The 20,435-nt window shown below is 39.1% G+C and overlaps 2 protein-coding genes across 4 annotated transcripts in view; one reads left to right on the forward strand and one right to left on the reverse strand.

Moving 5' to 3' along the window:
• On the reverse strand, nt 1-13,301 carry CUNH2orf15 (chromosome unknown C2orf15 homolog). 3 transcript variants are annotated; one of them, XM_039217999.1, is made up of 3 exons: nt 13,238-13,301; nt 11,794-11,898; nt 1-620 (listed from the first exon to the last, which is right to left on the reverse strand). In XM_039217999.1, exon 3 carries the CDS (start codon nt 548-550, stop codon nt 278-280), a length of 273 nt encoding a protein of 90 aa, XP_039073930.1. In that variant the 5' UTR covers nt 551-620; nt 11,794-11,898; nt 13,238-13,301; the 3' UTR covers nt 1-277. The 3 variants fall into 3 exon arrangements, with proteins under 3 accessions (XP_039073930.1, XP_039073928.1, XP_039073929.1); XM_039217997.1 differs by lacking the exon at nt 13,238-13,301 and adding an exon at nt 12,535-12,762; XM_039217998.1 differs by lacking the exon at nt 13,238-13,301 and adding an exon at nt 12,438-12,762.
• Nucleotides 13,235-20,435, forward strand: part of LOC120220806 (testis-specific gene 10 protein-like) — a gene marked incomplete at its 3' end in the record, with an annotated part of 80,954 nt that continues 73,753 nt past the window's right edge. The window contains exon 1 of the mRNA XM_039217982.1: nt 13,235-13,309. Within this exon, the coding sequence (XP_039073913.1) occupies nt 13,253-13,309 (57 nt within the window). The remainder of the gene's footprint in view (nt 13,310-20,435) is intronic.

The following is a 20,435-nucleotide window of genomic DNA, read 5'->3' on the forward strand; positions in this document are numbered from 1 at the left end:
AGAATATAACACCAGAGAATTTTGCTTTGCATTTTGGAAAGTTTTTTTTCCCTAAAACAACATTTTTGAATATGTTTCAAAAAGTGCAGTCTAAGGTGATTCATAAATAGTGAAAAATAAGCAATTGTCATCCTTCATTTTGTTAGGTTTTCCTAATAAGGGTAAGTTTTCATTCAACATGCTCTCTTAATTAAAAGCAATTTCGAGTAGTGCTCGCTTCAGCAGCACATATACTAAAAGCAATTTCGAGTGTCTTTGGCAATATGTACAAATAACTTCATTCCACATCTGTTAGTTCTACTCCATCATTTTCTTTAACATATACTACAGAACCCAAGGTTTTCTCTGAAAGAGATCTTGTGCCAATCTCTTTACTTGTAAAGTTTTCTTGGTTTGTGTCTTCTAATCTTATTTTCTTGGTGTTTTGAAATAACTGAGTGACTGGTTCCAACTTGCTTTTCTCAGTCCCTTGCATTAAATGATCATCCACTTTTGAATCCACACGCATAGCAGATACCTGGGTAGCAGATTTACTGAGGGAAAATCCCATTGGGAGAGTTGAATAAATATAGTTGGCAGATACCTCTTTAAGTAGTGGAAATGTTTCTTCAACTTGATTGCTTGGAAAAGAAATGATAACAAGTGAATACACTGGGAATTTCAACTAACCTCACTGCAATGCTTGTTTTCATGAAACATCATGGTGGTGATTCCAAAAATATAAAGTAAAATTGCCTTGGGGCACCTGGGTGCCTCAGTTGGTTGAGTGTCCGACTTCAACTCAGGTCATGATCTCACGGCTCCTGAGTTCAAGCACTGCATCAGGCTCTGTGCTGACAGCCTGGAGACTGGAGCTACTTCAGATTCTGTGTCTCCCTCTCCCTTGCTGCCCCTCCCCTGCTTGTGCTCTATCTCTCTCAAAATAAATAAGCATCAAAAAAATTTTTTAAAGTAAAATTGCCTTCCACTTCTCAGTGTTTACATTTCTTTGTGGGAGGGTTTGCAGGATCTACAGGTTCTATGAAAGTCTTTTTAAAAAAGAATTTACCAGATTTTGTGCTTTATCACCTTTCAGAAATAATAGAACTTCTCAACTTAATCCTTTATATCATTTTTGCTATCAAAAATTTTTAATAAATTATTAATGGATTAAAGAAATAATTAACAAAAGCCAATGCTCTGCTAAGTATTCTACCAAAACTAAAGATGCCCAAACAACTGTAAACATTCACCCACCAACTAATGTACCATCAAAATATATGAAGCAAAAAGAGAATGGGGGCTGCCTGGATGGCTCAGTGGGTTAAGTGTCTGGCTCTTGATCTCTCAGGTCATGATCTCACTGTTTGTGAGATGGAGCCCCACATTGGGCTCTGCAGGGGACAGCATGGAGCCTGCTCTCTCTCCCTCTCTCTTGGTCCCTTCTCTGCTCAAGGACTCTCTCTCTCTCTCAAAATAAGTAAATAAACTTAAAAAATAATTGAAGGGAGATTGACCTTGAGGGTGTTATGCTGAGCGAAATAAGTCAGGCAGAGAAGGACAAATATCATATGTTTGCACGTATAGGAGGATTAGGAGGAACTTGACGGAGGAACAAGGGGGAGAAGAAGGGTGGAAATGGTGGGGGAAAGGGAGAGAGGCAAACCATGAGAGACTCTTGAATGCTGACAAAAACTGAGGACTGATGGATGTGGGGGGGAGGGGGGATGGGCATGGAGGAGGGCACTTTGGGGATGAGCACTGAGTGTTATGTAGAAACTAATTTGACAATAAACTATTTGTAAAAAAAAATAAATAAATAAAAAAATAAAAATAAAAAAAAATAATTGAAGGGAGAGAGAGACAGTTCTAAAATAATAGTTGAAGATTTCACTATTCCACTCTCAATAATTAATAGAACAACTAGATAGAAATAATAGAAGACTTAGTAAGAAAATAGAGGACTTAACAAATTAAACCAATTAGATTTTTTTAATTTTAATTTTTTTAAATGTTTGTTTACTTTTGAGAGAGAGAGACAGAGAGAGAGCGAGCATGTGTGGGGGAGGAGCAGGGAAAGAGAGAGAGACACACAGAATCCGAAGAAGGCTCCAGGCTGAGCTGTCAGCACAGAACCTGATGCGGGGCTCTAGTTCACGGACTGTGAGATCATGACCTGAGCCCAAGTTGGACGCTTAACCAACTGAGCTACCCAGGCACCCCAGTTGGTTGCATTTCTACATGCTAAGAATGAATAATCTGAAAGGGAAATTAAGAAAATATCCATTTACATTAGCGTAAATAGAGCAATAAGATACTTAGGAATTAACTTAACCAAGGTGAAAGACTACAAAGGTGAAAGACTACAAGGTGAAAGACTACAATGAAAACTACAAAACACTGCTGAAAGAAATTAAGACATAAATAAAACACATCCCATGTTCATAGATTAGAAGACTTAATATTATTAAGATGTCCATATTACTCGAAATGGTCTACACATCCAGTGCAATCCTTGTCAACATCTCAGTGACATTTTGCAGAAATAGAAAAATCCATCCCAAAATTCACACAGAATCTCGAATAACCAAAATAATGTTGAAAAAGAGCAAAGGTGGAAGACACACTTCTTGATTTAAAAACTTAACAGAAGGCTACAGTAATCAGGGGTGCCTGAGTGGCTCAGTCAGTTAAGCATCTGACTTCGGCTCAGGTCATGATCTCACAGTTTGTGGGTTCGAGTCCCGCATCGGGCTCTGTGCTGACAGCTCAGAGCCTGGAGCCTGCTTCAGATTCTGTGTCTCCCTCTCTCTCTGCCCTATCCTTGCTCATGTTCTGTCTCTGTCTCAAAAACAGATAAACATTAAAAAAAAAAAAAGGCTACAGTAATCAAAATAGTGTGGTAGTGGCCAAAAAACAGACGTACAGACCAATGTTATAGAATAGAGAACCCAGAAATAAATCCTCACATATGTGTTCAGATGATTTTTTAAAAAGTTTATTTATTTTGAGAGAGTGCATGCGAGTAGGGGAGGGGGGTGGAGAGAGAGAATCCCAAGCAGGCTCTGCACTGGGGCTTGATCTCAGGAATGGTGAGATCATGACCTGAGCCAAGAGTTGGATGCCTAACCAATTGAGCCACCCAAGTGCCCCAGCTCAAGTGATTTTTGATAAGGGTGCTTAGATCATTTCATTCAGAAAAGAACAGTTTTTTCTTTTTTTTTAGAAAAGAACAGTTTTTTCAACAAAAGGTGATGGGGAAATTGGATATCCATCTGCAAAAAAAAAAGAAAAAAAAAAAGAAAAGTGGAACCCTTACCTAACACCATATGCAAAAATTAACTCAAAATGTATCAAAGACCTAAATATAAGATCTCAAAGTATAAACCTTCTAGAGGATAACATAAGGCAAAAGCTTTACCATGGATTTGGCAGTAATTTCTTGAATATGATGCCAAAGGCACAGGCAACAAAAGAAAACACAGACAACTTGGTCTTCATAAAAATTAAAAAAAGATTGTGTGTCAAAAGACCCTATCCAGAGTAATAAGGCAACAGAAAAAATGGGAGAAAATATTTGTAAACCATATATCTGTTAAGTGACCAATAGAATATACAGTGAATTCCTAAAATTCAACAACAAAAACCCAATTAAAAAATGGGCAGAGGACTGAATTAGATATTTCCCCAAAGAAAACATATAACTGTCCAATAAGCACATGAAAAGATGTTCAGCATCACTAACAGTTACGGAAATGCAAATCACAATTATGGTGAGACACTGCTTTGTACCCATTAGGACATCTACTAAAAAGAAAGAAAGAGAGAGAGAGAGAGACAGACAGACAGAAGGAGAGAGACAGAGAAAAGAAAGAAAGAAAACAAGTGTTGGCAAGGACATGGAGAAATTGGAACCCTTATGTACTGTTGTTAGAAATTGAATAGCTTCTGTGGAAAACAATTTGGCAGTTCTCCCCACCAAGATTAAAAATAGAATTACCACATGATTCAGTAAACCAACTTCTAGGTATAAACACAAAAAAATTGAAAGCAGGGTCTCAAATAGTTGTACTCCCATGTTCACAGTAGCCTTATTCACAACAGCTAAAACATGGAAACAGTTCATTGATGGATAAGCAACATGCAATGCATATATATACAATAGAATATTATTTAACATCAAAAAGGAAGAAGTTCTGTAATATGCTACATGATGAACCTATCCTACATGATGGACATTATGGTGAGTGAAATAAATCAGTCACAAATCAGTCACAATTGGTCTCTGTATGATTCTACTTGTGAAATACTTAGAAGAGTCAAAATCATAGAGAGAAAGAATCATGGTTGCCATAGAGAGTTATTGGTTAATGGGTATAGAATTTCAGTTTTACAAGATGAAAATAATTCTGGAGATGGATGGTGGTAATGGTTGCACATTATGAATGTATTTATACACTGAACTATACACACTAAATTGGTTAAGTTATATGTATATCTTAACCATAATACAAAGAAAATGAAAAAAAAGAGTCCAATAAAGATACAGTTCTTTTTAGTACAGATGCCTAATCTGTCAAGAGAGATGAGCATGCAACATGAAGGGAGGGCTCAGAGAGGTTATAAAAGTGGGGAGCCTAGGTCAGGGTTGGGCTTTGAAAGATGGGCAGGAACTTGAAAGGCAGAATTGAACAGGTTGCCAGAAGGGACCAGCTTCCTGGCACAAGGAAGACATGAGGACTTCTGAAGTTTTGCCCAGTGCTTGTCTGAAGTCTTCCAGCAGCAATGTGAGATCTGAAATAGACTCCAAGTTGTGAATGAGAGCACTTGGCCACTTTTTGGAATATATTATTTCCTTCCTTCCTTCCTCTTTCCCTCCTTACCTCCCTCCCCTCCTTCCTCCCTTCCATTTTTTGAGAGAGAGGGAGAGAGAGAATCCCAGGCAGTCTCTGTGCTACGGGGAAGAGCCTGATGCTGGGCTGGAACTCACGAACTATGAGATAATGACCTGAGCTGAAATCAAGAGTTGGATGCTTAACTGACCAAGCCAGGAATATATCCAGGCACCCCAGGAATGTATTATTTCTTTAATACTTAGGTACTGTGGTATCTTTAATGAGGTTAGAATTCCATCCCTATCAAGATGTAATCATTTTATTGACAACAGCTCTCTAACGATATCATCTTGAAACTTTGCTCATTCATGTGTGTGACTGAATATTAGTATTTAGAACAGAGTCCTGGGCCTGTTGCAGAATCCTAAATATACTAGTTACTCAAATGCTGTTAATGTAACAATTAGGAAATGGCTTCCTAGGAATCAAATATAATTTAACTAAGGTTTTAAAAGATCTCTCCGATGATACAGAGACTCTTGAATGCTGACAAAAACTGAGGACTGATGGATGTGGGGGGGAGGGGGGGATGGGCATGAAGGAGGGCACTTTGGGGATGAGCACTGAGTGTTATGTAGAAACTAATTTGACAATAAACTATTTGTAAAAAAAAATAAAATAAAAAAATAAAAGATCTCTCCGATGATACTCTAAAATGTAGGTCTTCCTGTTTCTTAGATTTGGAAGCCGAAGGTGAATATTTTTTCTCATCAAGCACATATCTAATACTATCTTCAAATTAATAAAATTGAATTTATTCTATTCTTTGGTCTGTCCTCTTTGATTATTTAAAAAGGAAGTACTCTTGTCAAAAATGTTTAACTTGAATCTAATCATGAGGACACAATCAGATAAACCCAAATTGAGAGATATATTAAAAAAAAAATCTCTACTCAAAAATGTCAATGTTTGAAAGACAAAGGGAAGCTGAAGAATTGTTCCAAATTAAAGGAGACTAAAGAGACATGATTTCCAAATTCAGTTAACAATCCTTTAATTGTGGGGGTGTGGAATGTACTATAAAGACAATTTCTTGGACAACTGGAAAATTTGAATATTGATGGTTTACTAGATAATATTATTGCATTAATGTTAAATGCCCCGAATGTGGTAATCACTGTGGTTATATAAGTGAATGTCCTTGTTCTTAGGAGATACATGCTGAAATTAGGGTAAAGGATCATATCCATACTCGCTTTCAAATTATCCAGCAATAGATACGAAGAGAAAGTAAAATATGAAAAATCTTAACAGTTGTTGAATGTAGGTAGAAAGGGTTAAAAATTGTTCACTGTATTATTTTTGTTAAATTTCTGTATGTTTAAAACTTTTTCCAAATACAAAGTTGAAAAAAGTTAAAAAGAATATACAATTGACCCTTGAACAATACAGGTTGGACTGCATGGATCTATTTCTATGTAAATACTTTTTCTTTTCTTTAAAAAAAGTTTTTTTAAGGTTTATTTATTTTTGAGAGAGGGTGAGAGCGAGAGAGCATGCGAGCAGGGGAGGGGCAGAGAGAGAGCGGGGCACAGAATCCAAAGCAGGCTCCAGGCTCTGAGCTGTCAGCACAGACCCCGATGGAGGGCTTGAACCTACCAGCCATGAGATCATGACCAGAGCCAAAGTTGTATGCTTAACTGACTGAGTCACCAAGGTTCCCCTGTGAGTATTTTTTCAATAAATACAGTATGGTACTGTAAATGTACCTCCTCTTATGATCTTAACATTTTCATTAACATTTCTTATGTATACTTATCATAAGAATACAATATATAATACACATATAAAATATGTGTTATTTACATTACTGTTAAGGCTTCCAGTCAACAATAGGCTATTAGTTAAGTTTTTGGGGAATCAATATATATGTGTGGATTTTCAACTGCATGGGCAGGGCTTTGGCACCCCTAACTTCTGTGTTGTTCAAGGGTCAACTATAGTAACAAAACCCTGTGAAACATCATACTGCATATGAAATCAACAATGGTGAGATAATGGTAACATACAGATTTCTCGACAAGCACAGTAAATTTCAGTTTAATAGCAAAGTTTAGGAAGAACCAAATGCAATAGGGTATATTTGGCCCTCTGCGTCTCACCTTCACTTGTCTGGAATCTTGAGGACATGAAGAGAGGACAAGTATATTTGGGGCCTCTTTAGCTTGGCATTTAGATAGCCATTCAAGAAATTTTTTTTAATGTTTATTTTGAGAGAGCGAGCATGAGCAGGAGAGAGGCAGGGACAGAAAGGGGGACAGAGGATCTGAAGCAGGCTCTGTGCTGACAGTAGCAAGCCTGATGTGGGGCCCAAACGCACAAATCATGAGATCATGACCTGAGCTGAAGTTGGACACTCAACTGCCTGAGCCACCTAGGTGCTCCATTCAAGGAGACATTTTGAATTCATAAGGAAGAATAAAGTTCCATAAGAAATTAAATAAATTTGGACATGTACACACCACAGTGAGACTTGCCTTATCAGACATTAAGATATGCTACAAAGTCAAAATAACAAAAACAGTCTAGTACAGGTGCAGGAACAAATAGAGGATCAATGAAACATGACAGAGTTCCCATTTGGTCCTAGTTATGTGCAGGAAGTTCACGTATGGTAAAGGTGGCACCATACAACAGAGTTTAGACAGAACAGACCACGTTTAGTGGGATAGTACTGTTAATACTGGCTCATGATGTAGATGAAAATAAAGTAGGATCCCTATCTTACATACAAAAGTGGACTCCAAATGCAGTAAAGACCTAAATGTGAATTGCAGAACTATAAACACAGTTTTAAAAACGTAGGGCAATACATTTGTTACCTTGGGTGGAGAAAGCTTTCTTGAATAAAAACTAACAAGCTTAAAGAGTAAGGAAGAAAACAGATGAATCTGGCTACTCATAAGAACTTCTATTCAATAAAGAAACTATAAACAAAGTTAAAAGGATGGAAATTGGAAGATGTGCTATACTAAGCGGACAAGAAATTTATAGCTAGAGTGTAAGAATAACTACAAATCAACAAGAAAATGGGAAACCCAATAGAAAAATGGGCAAATGATATAAAGATGTAATTCACAAATTGGGGGATCACAAGTACATAAAGAGATGTTTGAACTTACTAGGAGTCAGAGCAATGCAAGTTTATTGCCATCAGAATGACAGACTCTAGGAAGGTAGATAACATGGAGTATTAAGGAGAATACAGGATGAAGGGAAACCTTGTGCATTGCTGGTGGAGTAATTTTTAGCTCCTATTTCATATTCCACATCCAATTCCTCAGTGAATCCTGTTTCTATTTTTACCCTTGCCCAAACCCTTCCTATTGTACAGGTTGTATGAGCCTTTTTTTTTTTTAAAGTACGTTCAATGCCCAGTGTGGGGTTTGAACTCACAACCCTGAGATAAAAATTCCCATGGTCTACTGACTGAGCCAGCTAGGCATCCCTTGGAATGAGCCTTTTAAATAAAGTATTTAAAAACTTTTCTTTTAATGTTTGTTCATTTGAGGGGAGGGGGGACGGCAGAGAGAGAGAGAGAGAGAGAGAGAGAATCCAAAGCAGGCTCCAGGCTCTGAGCTGTCAGCAGAGTCTGACCCAGAGCTTGAACTCACCGACTGCTAGATCATGGCCTGAGCTGAAGTCGGGACACTTAACTGACTGAGCTACCCAGTTCACTCCTGGAATTGGCATTTTAAAACATAAGCCAGATCTCATCAATCCTCTGCTCACCACTCTGCTCTAGGTACTTTTCATGTCAGAGTGAAAGTCAAATTCTCTAAGTATTGAGTCTCCAGCTATGGTAAGCACAATATGGCTCCTAAAGATATCCACATTCTAATTCCCAGAACCTGTGAATGTTACATGGCAAGGGGAAATTAAGGTTGCAGATGGAATTAAGGTTCCCAGTCAAATGACCTTGAGGTAGGGAGATTATCCTACTCATTGGTGGTTGCCACTCTCATCACAAGGGTTTTCATAAGTAAAAGAGAGGAGGAATGTCACTATAAGAGTGATGCAATGTGGGAAGGATCTGACTGGCCATTGCTGGCTTTGAAGCTAGGGGACCACAAACAAACAAAGTGAGCAGCCTCTAGAAGCTGGATCCTTGGATTCTCCCCAAGGAACCCCAGGAGGAATACAGCCCTGCTGACACCTTGATTTTAGTCTAGTGATATCCATTTTGGACTCCTAACCTCCAGAACTGTAAGATAATAAATTTGTGTTGCTTAAGTAAGCACTAGGTTTGTGGTTATTTGTTACAGTAGCAATTGGAGACGAATACACCAGCTAACATTCTGTCATCTCAAACTCCTCTCTCACTCACTCTGCCCCATGATCTCATTGCTATTCCTCAAGAATATGCTATGCCAAACCCTCTTCTGTTTTAGGGTTCATGCATTTATAGTTACCTCAACCTGAAGCAATTTTTGAATTGCAAAGCACTTCTGTTGGGGATGATTACTAACATGGGGTCTGAGGCTAACAAGAGCTAGCTGACTTTGAGCCAGGAGGAACTAACAGGGACCAGATTTATCTTCATGTCTTCAACATCTTAAAAAAACAGACAATATATGAAACAGTGGTTTTTAAATGATGGACAATAGGCAGTGCATCCCTAAGAGATCCTTAAGAGAAAGGAAATAAATGAGGTGACCCCTATGAGTGCTCACTGCCTGGGAGTTTCAGGCATCAGCACAAAGAGAGGTAACCCAAACTGTGTTCAGTTATTTCAGTGAGTTGAGAAAACAGGAGTTCACAGTATGTAGAAACCAGGATCACCTGAACTTGTGGAGAGAGGAGAGAGGTACAGTGAGAAAACCGCTCCACAGATCTGCAGAGGAGTCCCCACAATTCTTTGGCTGAGTACTGATCAGGAAACACATGTGTAAGGAAACTAATGAAGCCTGGGAAAGAACCACCGAAAAGTAGAAGGCCAAACAGTCCATATATCTTACAGAGGGCCAAGAATGCAGTTCCCACCAGCCTGAGTATAAAGAACTCCTATCACATGGGGCATTAAACAGAGTCCTCAGAAAGGTATTGGCTTAGCAATGGGGCCAAATTAGCCCCAAGGGTATTTTGGACCTAACGAAGCTTAAAAGCAAGCTTATAGAGCAGTGCTGTCCAACAGAACTTTCCTCAATGACTGAAATATTCTATATCTATTGTCCATTATACTAGCCACATGTGGCTTTTGGAGTTTGAAATGTACATAGTACAAATGAGGAACTAAACTTTAAATTTTATCTGATTTTATTAATATAAATCCAAAATGCCACATGTAGCTAATAGTTACTGTTTTTAACAGTGCAGCTCTAAAAGGTCAAACTGTTTCCAAGTAACATTATTGCATCTCAGAATCCAGCCTAAATATATTTAAAGAAAAACAAAACCAAAAACCTCCAGCACCCAACAATGTAAAATCTAGAATGTCTGTTAGCCAAAAAAATTAATCAGGCATGGAAACAAGTAGAAAAATATGACCCATAAACAGGAGGGAAAAAAAAATCAGTTAATAAAAACAAACCCAGAAATGACACAGGTGATAGAATTAGTTCTCAAGGACTTTAACAACCATTTTAAATACATTCTATATTTTCAATAAGGTAGAGCAAATTATGAGCATGATGAGGTTAGAAATGGAATATATTAAAAAATAATTAAAATTCCAGAGATTAAAAATATAATTCTGCCATAAAAATACTGTAGATGGGATTAACACTGTCAAAGGAAAGAAGAGTGACCTTGAAGATATATCACAAGATGTATCAAACTGAACACAGCATCAGTTAGTTGTAGGACAACATCAAGAGCCTGAACATATGTTTAACTGGAGTCCCCCATTTTTTTAGGGTACCGAGGAGTACAGGAAAAAAGGCAAAGGAGATTTTTTTATTCACGAAGGTGTGAAATGATAGAGAAGCTAAGGGAACAGAAAATCCAGACCTTAGAATTACCCAGGAGTGTTTGTCACAAGTGAGAGAGCACACACACTATAAAAGGATTAGTTGGGGCAGGATGGAGCACTTGCCACTCTTTGGATTTCCAAAGAGGAAAGAAAATGTTCACTTTCGTGGGTTGAGGGAACAAAATTAACAGTCCTTGACAGGAAAAGAAAGGAAAATCTTCATGCTCTAGTTTGCCCTTAAAATGTCCTTTTCCTTACATTCTTTCCAAAGAATCTTCAGTAATATCTAGGTGGTATACACAAATGCTTAAGGTTTTCTTATTTCCCCTAAGGGAAGTACTTTAACTTTTATATTAATAAGCCCCTTCTTCCTCCCAAGTCTTCAACTCAAAGACTTTTGAGGTTCATACATTTTCCCCTTTCTTTTCAATAATGCTAGATAATGAGAACCTTTTATTCACCATAATCTTAGTATCTGAAAAGGAAATGAGATTATACGTTGTTCTCCCTAAAATAACTTTTTAGGATGGTCTTTGAGAATTCATGCTTTGTTTTAAAAAGTTTTAAAAAATTTTTTAATTAAAAAAAATTTTTTTAAGTAAGCTCTATGCCCAGTGTGGAGCTTGAACTCACGACCCCAAAAGAAGAGTCCCATGCTATACCTACTGAGCTAGCCAGGTGCCCCAGTTCCGGCTTCTTTGTAACTTATTTTAGCAGTTAGGTATAATTACACTTCATTACCTCTTGGGACCTCTGACTTTGTCTAAAATAACAAGGATACTCAATTAAAATTTTTAGTGTCTAGCTATACTTACAAAGCATATGATAGCTGATAATAAATGCTACAAAATATAAGAAGAGGTAATGACACAAATAATGATGAAGAAATCAAAGCAGATGAGGAAAACATGTTACTTATATTTAAAATGTACTTCTAAGAATTTGTTCTAACATAAAATGCGTTTATGGGTGCTAATAATATATTGCGGGGGGAAAAGGAGTACTCACCTGGCAAAACAGGAATTGTCTCTTCAAATGTGAAATTAGCTTTGAAACACACAGGCGAAAACTTTATTATCAGAACAGCTATAAAAACCTAGTTACCTATTTCATCTGTAGGAAGAAGCAGGGAGATAAAGCCATTAGAATTCAGGAGTCTTTGGGGTCATTTAAGACAAATTATTTAATATTAAGAAATGTTAAAAAGATAGTATTTTCCAGCCAGGCTCCAAAAATTTGGCAGATTAATGCAATCCTCGTTCTTTTTCATTAAAAAGCTCGTTTCTCCACTTTTAGGTAATGTCGTTATTTTTAGCATAGTTGAATGGCCAAAAATATTACACCTGGTTAAGTTAAAAGGAGTGTTCCAACACTGAAGGCTCCTACTTGGGAGAACACAAATTTAAATGCTTTTAAGACAGGAAAACAATCGATACAATATTAAATATTAAGTGAGGTAGTACACCCTTCCTTTTTTTTGTTAACAAACAACAGTTTTTCTGGAAAGGAGTTTTAGGGAACTGACATTTGGGGAAGGAATACCGGCCAGGAATCAGCGCCTGCCACTTCTCGATTCAACCATGACTGAATTGTGCAGGGCTGACCGGTCGTGGGTCCACGGGCTCCCCAAACTACAGGCTGCCGGCGCTCACCCGAACTGCTCTCTCCCGAGAGGCTGCAGCAGCAGGACCCCCACCTGGGAGACTCCCCGAAAACCGGCCCCTGGCTGCGGCAGGAGAGCGAACCAACCTCCTAGCGCTCAAAAGCAGGTCTGGGGAGTAACAGGTTCACTGCACGTGTGTCCAAAACGGTGTAGGACCCTTAAGAAAAAAGGTACAAAGCTGCAGCAGCAAAGCAGCAGGTGTTCTAGAGCCGAGGGAAGGAGGCTGGAAGAGAGACACAGCCCTGCGCATGCGCGCTCCATCCAGGTGCGGCAGCCGCTGGCAGAGATAAAGAATGAAGTGGTGGAAAAGGGGGCTGCGGCTGGTTACTAGGAGACGGGACGCTCGGGTGGTGCGTCTAGGCTCTGCGTGGCCCTACGCCTGCGCGGCGCGGATGGACCAGGAAGAGGTCTCTGCTACGCGGCCTGTAGGGCAAGCAGGTGGACGTACTCGTCGCTACGTGCGTGGGTGCGCACGCATGACTTGTAGTCCCCGCGAGAGGGAGGGTCAAGCCAGGTACGCGTGCGCACGGGAACTAGGGTCACGCGGGAAGGAAGCCGAGCGAAGGCGCCGGGGAGGTGGAGGACGAGCCCCCCTCAGGTACAGAGCGTGAGGGCGGGGCCGACGGCGGCGCCGACTGCCGCTAACCGCCCCCGCCTCCTTCTCTCAGGGTCCCGCCTTCCTCTGCCTCCACCGGGGCGGGGCCCGGTCGATTTGGGGGTGGGTGGGGAGGGGAAAGGGGCGGAGGATGGAGACCGGGAGGGACTTGGATCTCTGGGGCAGGCAGAGACCTGCCAGTCGTCAGCATGATCTCCAGCGAGGATGACGGGCCAAGAAGCCCAGGGAGGGACTCGGAGCTCCAGGTAGAAGCCTCAGGGATGCGCCGGGTCGGGATAAAGCAGCTCCTGGGCCGGAAGGCCCTGCAATAAGGGTGGGTGTGACGGGTATGAGGGGCTGTGGGTGATCTCCGAGGTGGGTATTCACTGTTTGACTGCTGTGAGGGACGGTGGAGGGCAGAGTCGCGATCCGAGGAAGTCCTCCAGGAACAAACTTTCCCCTGTTGTCGTTTCTTGGGCTCTTAGGGTTGAGCCGAGTTCCTATGGTGACCGCTTCGCTTCCTGCCGCAGTCTCCGCTTGGTTGTTGGGGGGACTGTTCTGTTTAGAAACGCTTGGAGTGGAGCTGAGGAATTTGGAAGTCAGAGATTTGGGAGTTCAACCTGCTCTTTCTGACTCCCAGTCTTTCATTTCTAGGCTTCTTTATAGATTCTGTGAGGTGAAGGGCCGAGATTACGTAGGTATTTGCATGAAAATACCATAATTTCACTAGAAATTATACGCAGAAAAGGCAGAGTGAACTGGGTTTTGTTTGAAAAAATATTTGAGACTGAAGTTGAATAACTGGAGACTGCGGAGCTGATACCTAAATACGTATCGGAATATGTTTTCTTTCTTCCGCTCCAGACTCTTATATCGCAAAATATTCGTTGTTTGAAATGTTCTGTTCTGGTTTTCGGCATTTCAAAAACAGGTGTTTGGGTTTTTTTAAAACATAGAAGGAAATAAATAGAAAAATAATTAGTTTATAACTAGAAAAAATAGGTTAGTTATAAACATAAGTGGAAAGTGTCACATTATTCAGATCTGCTTTCAGGATAAAACTGGTTCTTGTTTGTATTTTAATTGCTCAATGAACTTAAACCATTCAGTTTTAATTAGTGAGAAATAACTAGGAACGTATATTAATGAACTATTTATTGTAAACAATAAACTTTGGCATTATTTAATGGCAGCTTCCAAAACATATTTTGTTTACTGTCTGAAAAAAAAAATCACTGCTTATAGCCCAGCGTATAATCAGATGTAGAGATTATGTTGGCTCCTTTTCTGTCTTCTTTTTTAATTGGTTACCAGTTTTAGGGTAATTTGGTTTTAGAACATTCCATATACAGAGGCAATTAGAGCAAGTGTTCTTAATCATTCTCTTTTCCATCACATGTCCCGTTTTCTCCTCAGATATAGCCACTATCCTGTCTTCTATGATAACCTCTTCCTTGAGTTTCCTTATCATTCATCTTTGTATATGAACAGACACATTCTAGTTTGGCTTGTTTTTGAACTTTATATAAATGGAATTGTAGTAAGTATTCCTTTGTAGTTTGCTTCTTTAAGTCAGTGTTATGTTTTTAAGATTTATCCATGTTGCTTGTAGTTTGTTGTTCAGGTTCCATTTTAAGACTATACCACAATTTATTTACTCGGGTATTAAGGTTTTTGCAGTCTTTGGTAAATATGAACAACACTGCTGTGGACTTTCTTATACATGTACCCCATGATAATCTTTTAAATGAGCTGATTAGTAAGGTAGTCTTGTCTTAGTTATGTGATTAACATTAGTCTATTATTAATAATTTTTGGTTCAGAAAAGCTTCTTAAAAACAACTCTTTAACTTCTTATGTTTCTTAGAAGTCTTGATAAATGATACTTAGGCCATTGGTTTAGGCTGTTTTAAAAATACAAGTGATTTCTTTACAGTATGGTCTGGATATAATTTCGTGAGGAGCTTGGGTTTGGATGCAATGACTAGAGAGATTATTTCTTTTTCCTAAGGAAGGCTAAACACTGTGGCTTTACTCTTCTGTTGGAAGTCAGTTACCAAAATATTTATTTACTCATTTTTATAATCAAAACCTATCTCAAAATTATTCTTAAGACAGTGTGGTTTTCTATATTCTTCTGTTAGTGAGGCTCTTCCTTCCTACTTCAAAATGTCAGCGTAAACTTTAGGAGACAACTTTATAAAAGGAAAACAAGTTGAACTTTTGTGGAACTAGATTTCAGAATCCCATATAGAGTACTCCAGTATTTTTAATTATTCTACCAAAATACTGAATAGATTTGTTGAGCTTGTATTATATGCATGCTATTTTGCTCAAGACTGATGATATTTTTAAGCTCACGATCTTACCTCCTATTTCATGAAAAAAGGAAATTCTACCAGGCAGGACCTTTTGCACATTTCTTCCCCTTCTTACCTAAATCTTTACCTGACTTTGCTTTCTCTTTCTTGTCTCAAAAGACAGTGCACATAACATTTCTTTGGGTTTACTTTTTTTTTTTTTTTTTTTTACTGTTTACTTTTTGAAAGAGAGAGAGAGCTTGAGTGGGGGAGAGGCAGAGAGAGAGAGGGGAGATACAGAATCTGAAGCTCCAGGCTCTGAGCTGTCAACACAGAACTCAATGCATCGCTTGAACTCACAAACCATGAGATCATGACCTGAGCTGAGGTCAGACTGTCAACTGACTGAGCCATCCAGGCACCCCTCTTTGGGTTTACTTTTATTGGCTCAGTGGTCTTTCTCCATTAGTTAACATTAACCCATGTCTTAAGTATCTTCACTGTGTTTATACTGTGGGGCTTCTTAAGCTAGAGTACAAGAACTTTAGGGATTTCTTGAACCCCCTGAAATTGCTTGTAAAGTTTTGTATGTGTTTTTATTTTCCTGAGGAGAGGACTCAGGGCTTTTGTTTAGTTCTGAAGGGAGTCCTTGATATAAGGTGAATTAAGAAACAAGTTTTTCAAAAAAGCCCCAAAAAACCCACAACTTTTTCTGTTCTGTTACAAACCTTCAACAACTGTGGTCTTCTAACTTTTGCTCTACCTCTCACAATCATGCTTCCTAAATTAAGTTTACATTTTCTATTTCCTTTTCTTCACTACTCACTTATTAGTCCTCTTCAAATTTCCATCCACTCCATCCGTATCATTGAAACTACTTTGTTTGAATCATCGAAATTTTATTATTTTGAAAATGTTCTATTGAGTACAAACTTTGTGCTTGGGACTTTTGTAGACATTTAAAAATGTAACAGTAACTGGACAGCATCCTAGATCTCTTGGAGTTTACATTCTAGTGGAGGGAGAAAATAAACAAGTGAAAAAAATAAGTATCATTTCAAATAGTGTTAAGTACAAATAACCTGATAAGAGAGTGACTAGGAGAGAGGATACTTTAATTTTTTTTTTTAAGTTTATTTGTTTTGAAAGAGGGTGAGCAAAGGAGGGGCAGAGAGAGAATCCCAAGCAGGCTCTGTGCTGATGGTGCAGGGGGGCTCAGTTTCCCAAGCCATGAGATCATGACCTGAGCTCAAGTCAAGAGTTGGACGTTTAACCAGCTAAGCCCCTCAGGTGCCCCAGGAGAAGCTACTTTAGGTAAGAGATCAGGGAAGACCTGCTGACAATTGAGCTAGAGAAGTAAAGGTAAGGAGGCAGCCATGCACAGGGCTAGTAGAGAGAGTGTTCCTAAGAGAGGGAAAACAAGGAGAGACCTTGAAGTGGAATGAGATTGGTTCAGTGGAGGAACTGCCAGGAGCTGCACTGGCCTCTCTGGATGGCAGTCACAGCAAGGAAATGGCAGTGTTTGTAGCTCCTGCCATGAGAAATGAAAACTGGAATCTCCTTCTGCTACTACTGGCTCATGTTGGATATAAGCCTGCTGGTATTGACCAGGCCTCACAATATTACATATCGGACCCATATTCTGAATACAGATATCTCATAAGGAAAAGCATATTCCTGCCTTTACAAAAGAGATTTTAGATGAAAGCTCTATGGGCGATTGTCAAAAGGCTCTTCCTATGGGCCTTGCAGTTCCGAGACTTAGGGGGTTAAGAACACAAGAATTACAATTGAGCCTATTTTGGGGTTAAGAGCAGAACACAGTTACTACATATGTCTTTGCTAATTGTTGAAGCATGGCAGTCCCTTCCTCAAGGCCTGCATTCCACAAACACCCTCCCTTACACTGGCAACTGGGATGAGGATAGATAAGAGTAGCTAAAACATAAACCCAGGTGCAAAGACTGACACATTTAGGGCCCCCATGTTAGTTTCCACAAATAAACCAATTCAGAAACATTTATCCTCTTGAGAGCCAGACAGAATAACTCCTAGCTTATCTACATACAATTTAACTTGTATGTTATCCTGTTTTTCACTAAGAACATTCTTTTATTTCCTTGGTCCGAATAATTCTGCAATTGATATCATAAAAGGCCTCCCATTGTAAGAAATTCTTTTCTCTGAGGACAAATATCATATGTGTGCACGTATAGGAGGACTAGGAGGAACTTAACAGAGGACCAATCGGGAGAAGAAGGGGGGAAATGGTGGGGGAAAGGGAGAGAGGCAAACCATGAGAGACTCTTGAATGCTGACAAAAACTGAGGACTGATGGATGTGGGGGGGAGGGGGGGATGGGCATGGAGGAGGGCACTTTGGGGATGAGCACTGAGTGTTATGTAGAAACTAATTTGACAATAAACTATTTGTAAAAAAAAAAAAAATAAACATTAAAATTTTTAAATAATAAATAAAATTCAGATTGAAAAAGAAAAAAAAAAAAAAAAGAAATTCTTTTCTCTGACCTCATGTTGTTGCTGAACTTTTAAATAAAGACACCAAAACCGACAGGGATGCCTGCCTGGTGATCAGAAAGAATTTCAGGGCTCTCTCACTCTCTCTCTCGCCAACACCGTCCATCCTTCAGGGACCCCTGGACCTGTCGGAGCCGGCCTCCGACAAGGAACAGAAAGAAAACCAATAAAGCTGGTGGGTGAAAAAGAGAGTACTGGCTCTATTTAGGGTAGGGAAGGCAGGGACCAAATCATGTAGGACCTTAAAAAACTTTGGATTTTATTCCAATTTCAGTGGGAAGCCATTTGAGTGTTTTTGAGCAGAATCTCATTATTTTAAAATGCTTGTTTTGATTTCAGTTTGGAAAATAGATTGTAGGGAGCAACAGTAGAAGCACGAAGACCATTTAGGGAACTGTTGCAGTAATCATATGGGAGATGATGGTGACTTGAATTACAGAGGTGGTGATAAGCGTGTAGAGACGTGGATGGATTGGGGAAGTATTTAGGGGTAGAATTAACAGGACTTGTTGATGGGGGTCAGGGAAGAGAAACAAAGACAGTCCCTTGTGTTTTTTTTTGACTTTGGGTCCTGCACGGACGATGACGCGTTTGACCTGGGTATGACTGGGAAGAAACACATTGGAGGCTGGGTTGAGAGCAGGAGTGCAAGTGGGAGGACTTACGAGGTCTGTTTTAGACATGTTAACGTTGCGCTGGCAGTGGGCATCCAGTAGGGACAATACAGTGTGTTAAGTGCTCCAGTAGGAGGATATTCATAGTTTGGGGGGAACATGGAAAATATGTTCTAAGCTTTTTTGGGAGGAAGTAGAAGTCAAAAATACTTTTTTGTACTCTTTTTCTGCATATTCTCTTAGCATGTATGTACATTCCTCTGATATGGTGCTAATGCTGCTGTATTATAAATTCTGATTTATTTGTTCTGGGCTTCCCTAGATCCATTGAGGGTTGAAATTGTAGGTTTTTATTTGTTTTCCATCTTTCTATCCCCAGAATCTAATACTGGTTTATTCTTATTCTAGCTATTTATAAATTTGTTTGATAAGTGAGTAAATGTGCCTGTTAAAATCTTAAAATATATACAGAAACGGTGACAGTAGGGATAGAAGAAATGTATTTGAGACAGATTTTAGTGAAAAGACGAGTAGGACTTGATGGCCAATAATATATATAGCACTTCTTTTTGCCAGGCAGTGTTCTAAAAATGCTTTACTCGAACTCATTTAGTCTTCACAACTCTATGATGGAAGTGTCATTCCTGTTTTAGAGGTGGGGAGGCCATGGCCAGAGAAGTAACTTGCTCGTGATCATGCAGCTAAGAAGCAGCACAACTGGCATGACGAACATAAGCAGTCTGATGGCTAAAGAACAAGCTCCTAACCACTATGCTATAATGCTTCCCCCTTGAGAATGATTGTGATTCTAGCTTGAGTGTGTATCATAACAATTTGGCGCTTCCAAAGTACTTTCACTTGCATTCTTTGAGATCTGTACAGGAATACAAGTTCCATTTAGATAGAGATCTTGAGAATGTGGAGGATATTCAGTGGCCTGAGGTGGCAAAACTGGCAGGCTGGGCACAGGCATTTCAGATACACAGATTTCTCTCCCTTTTCACTGCCTCCAAAGATAGTGCAGAGAAAGTAGCAACTCTAATATGATTGTTCACAATTGTCAGGTAGACTTTTGGCCTCTTGCTACTTTTAATTTCTAGTCTAACCTGATAGAAAATTTTAAAGGATCCCTACCTGGCTGTTTAGTTTACCAAAGAGAAGAAGAAAAGTTCAATTTAACCTGCTTCTGTACACCGCTTCCTTATCAACCTATACAAATTTTTATTGGCCCTTTCCTATTGTGCGAAGAATTCTGTGCAGGATGGTAGGAATACAGAGAGCTCTAGGACATTGCTTGTTTGTAAGATTCTACTAATTGTGTGAGGAGGACATATCCAGAAAAAATAAATAGCTACACAGATTATTCTATAACCAATACATACAGAAGTCTCAATGAAGAAGTAATCACTATCTGATGGAGAATACTGAGAAAGCCTACTAGAAAATATGGAATTCAAGCTGCTCCTCAGAAGTGTCTTTAGTTAAGTGGAGAAAAGGGCAAGGCTCATGAACAAAAGATAGTATGTTTCTATAACGATAATATGAACCTATATATAAAGAATATATAGAATAGTTTATTTTTTATAAAGGGGTTCTTGGAGGTATCAATTAGGAGATAAGTTTGGAGAAGTGGGAGGCAGCCACATTATGAAGAGCTCTGAATGCGTGGCGGGTTTTCACTTTAGTTGAAGAGATCCTTGCTATTCAAAGTGTAGTCTCTGTACTAGCCAAATAAGGAATTACTGAGCAGCAGCTTTAGAAATGCAGTATTTCAGGCCTATCATGAGTAAGAAAATTCCTAAATGATTTAGATATTCAGTAAGATTTGAAAAGTACTATTAATTATAGTGAATAGTCAGAATTTGCTATTTTAAGTTAAATGTTTAGGAATATATTTTTCAACAGAAACTATGTAAGAGACGGTACTTGGGATTTTGGCTT

Source organism: Hyaena hyaena, unplaced genomic scaffold (assembly GCF_003009895.1).
Source record: "Hyaena hyaena isolate Hyena2069 unplaced genomic scaffold, ASM300989v1 scaffold_731, whole genome shotgun sequence".
NCBI lineage: Eukaryota > Metazoa > Chordata > Mammalia > Carnivora > Hyaenidae > Hyaena > Hyaena hyaena.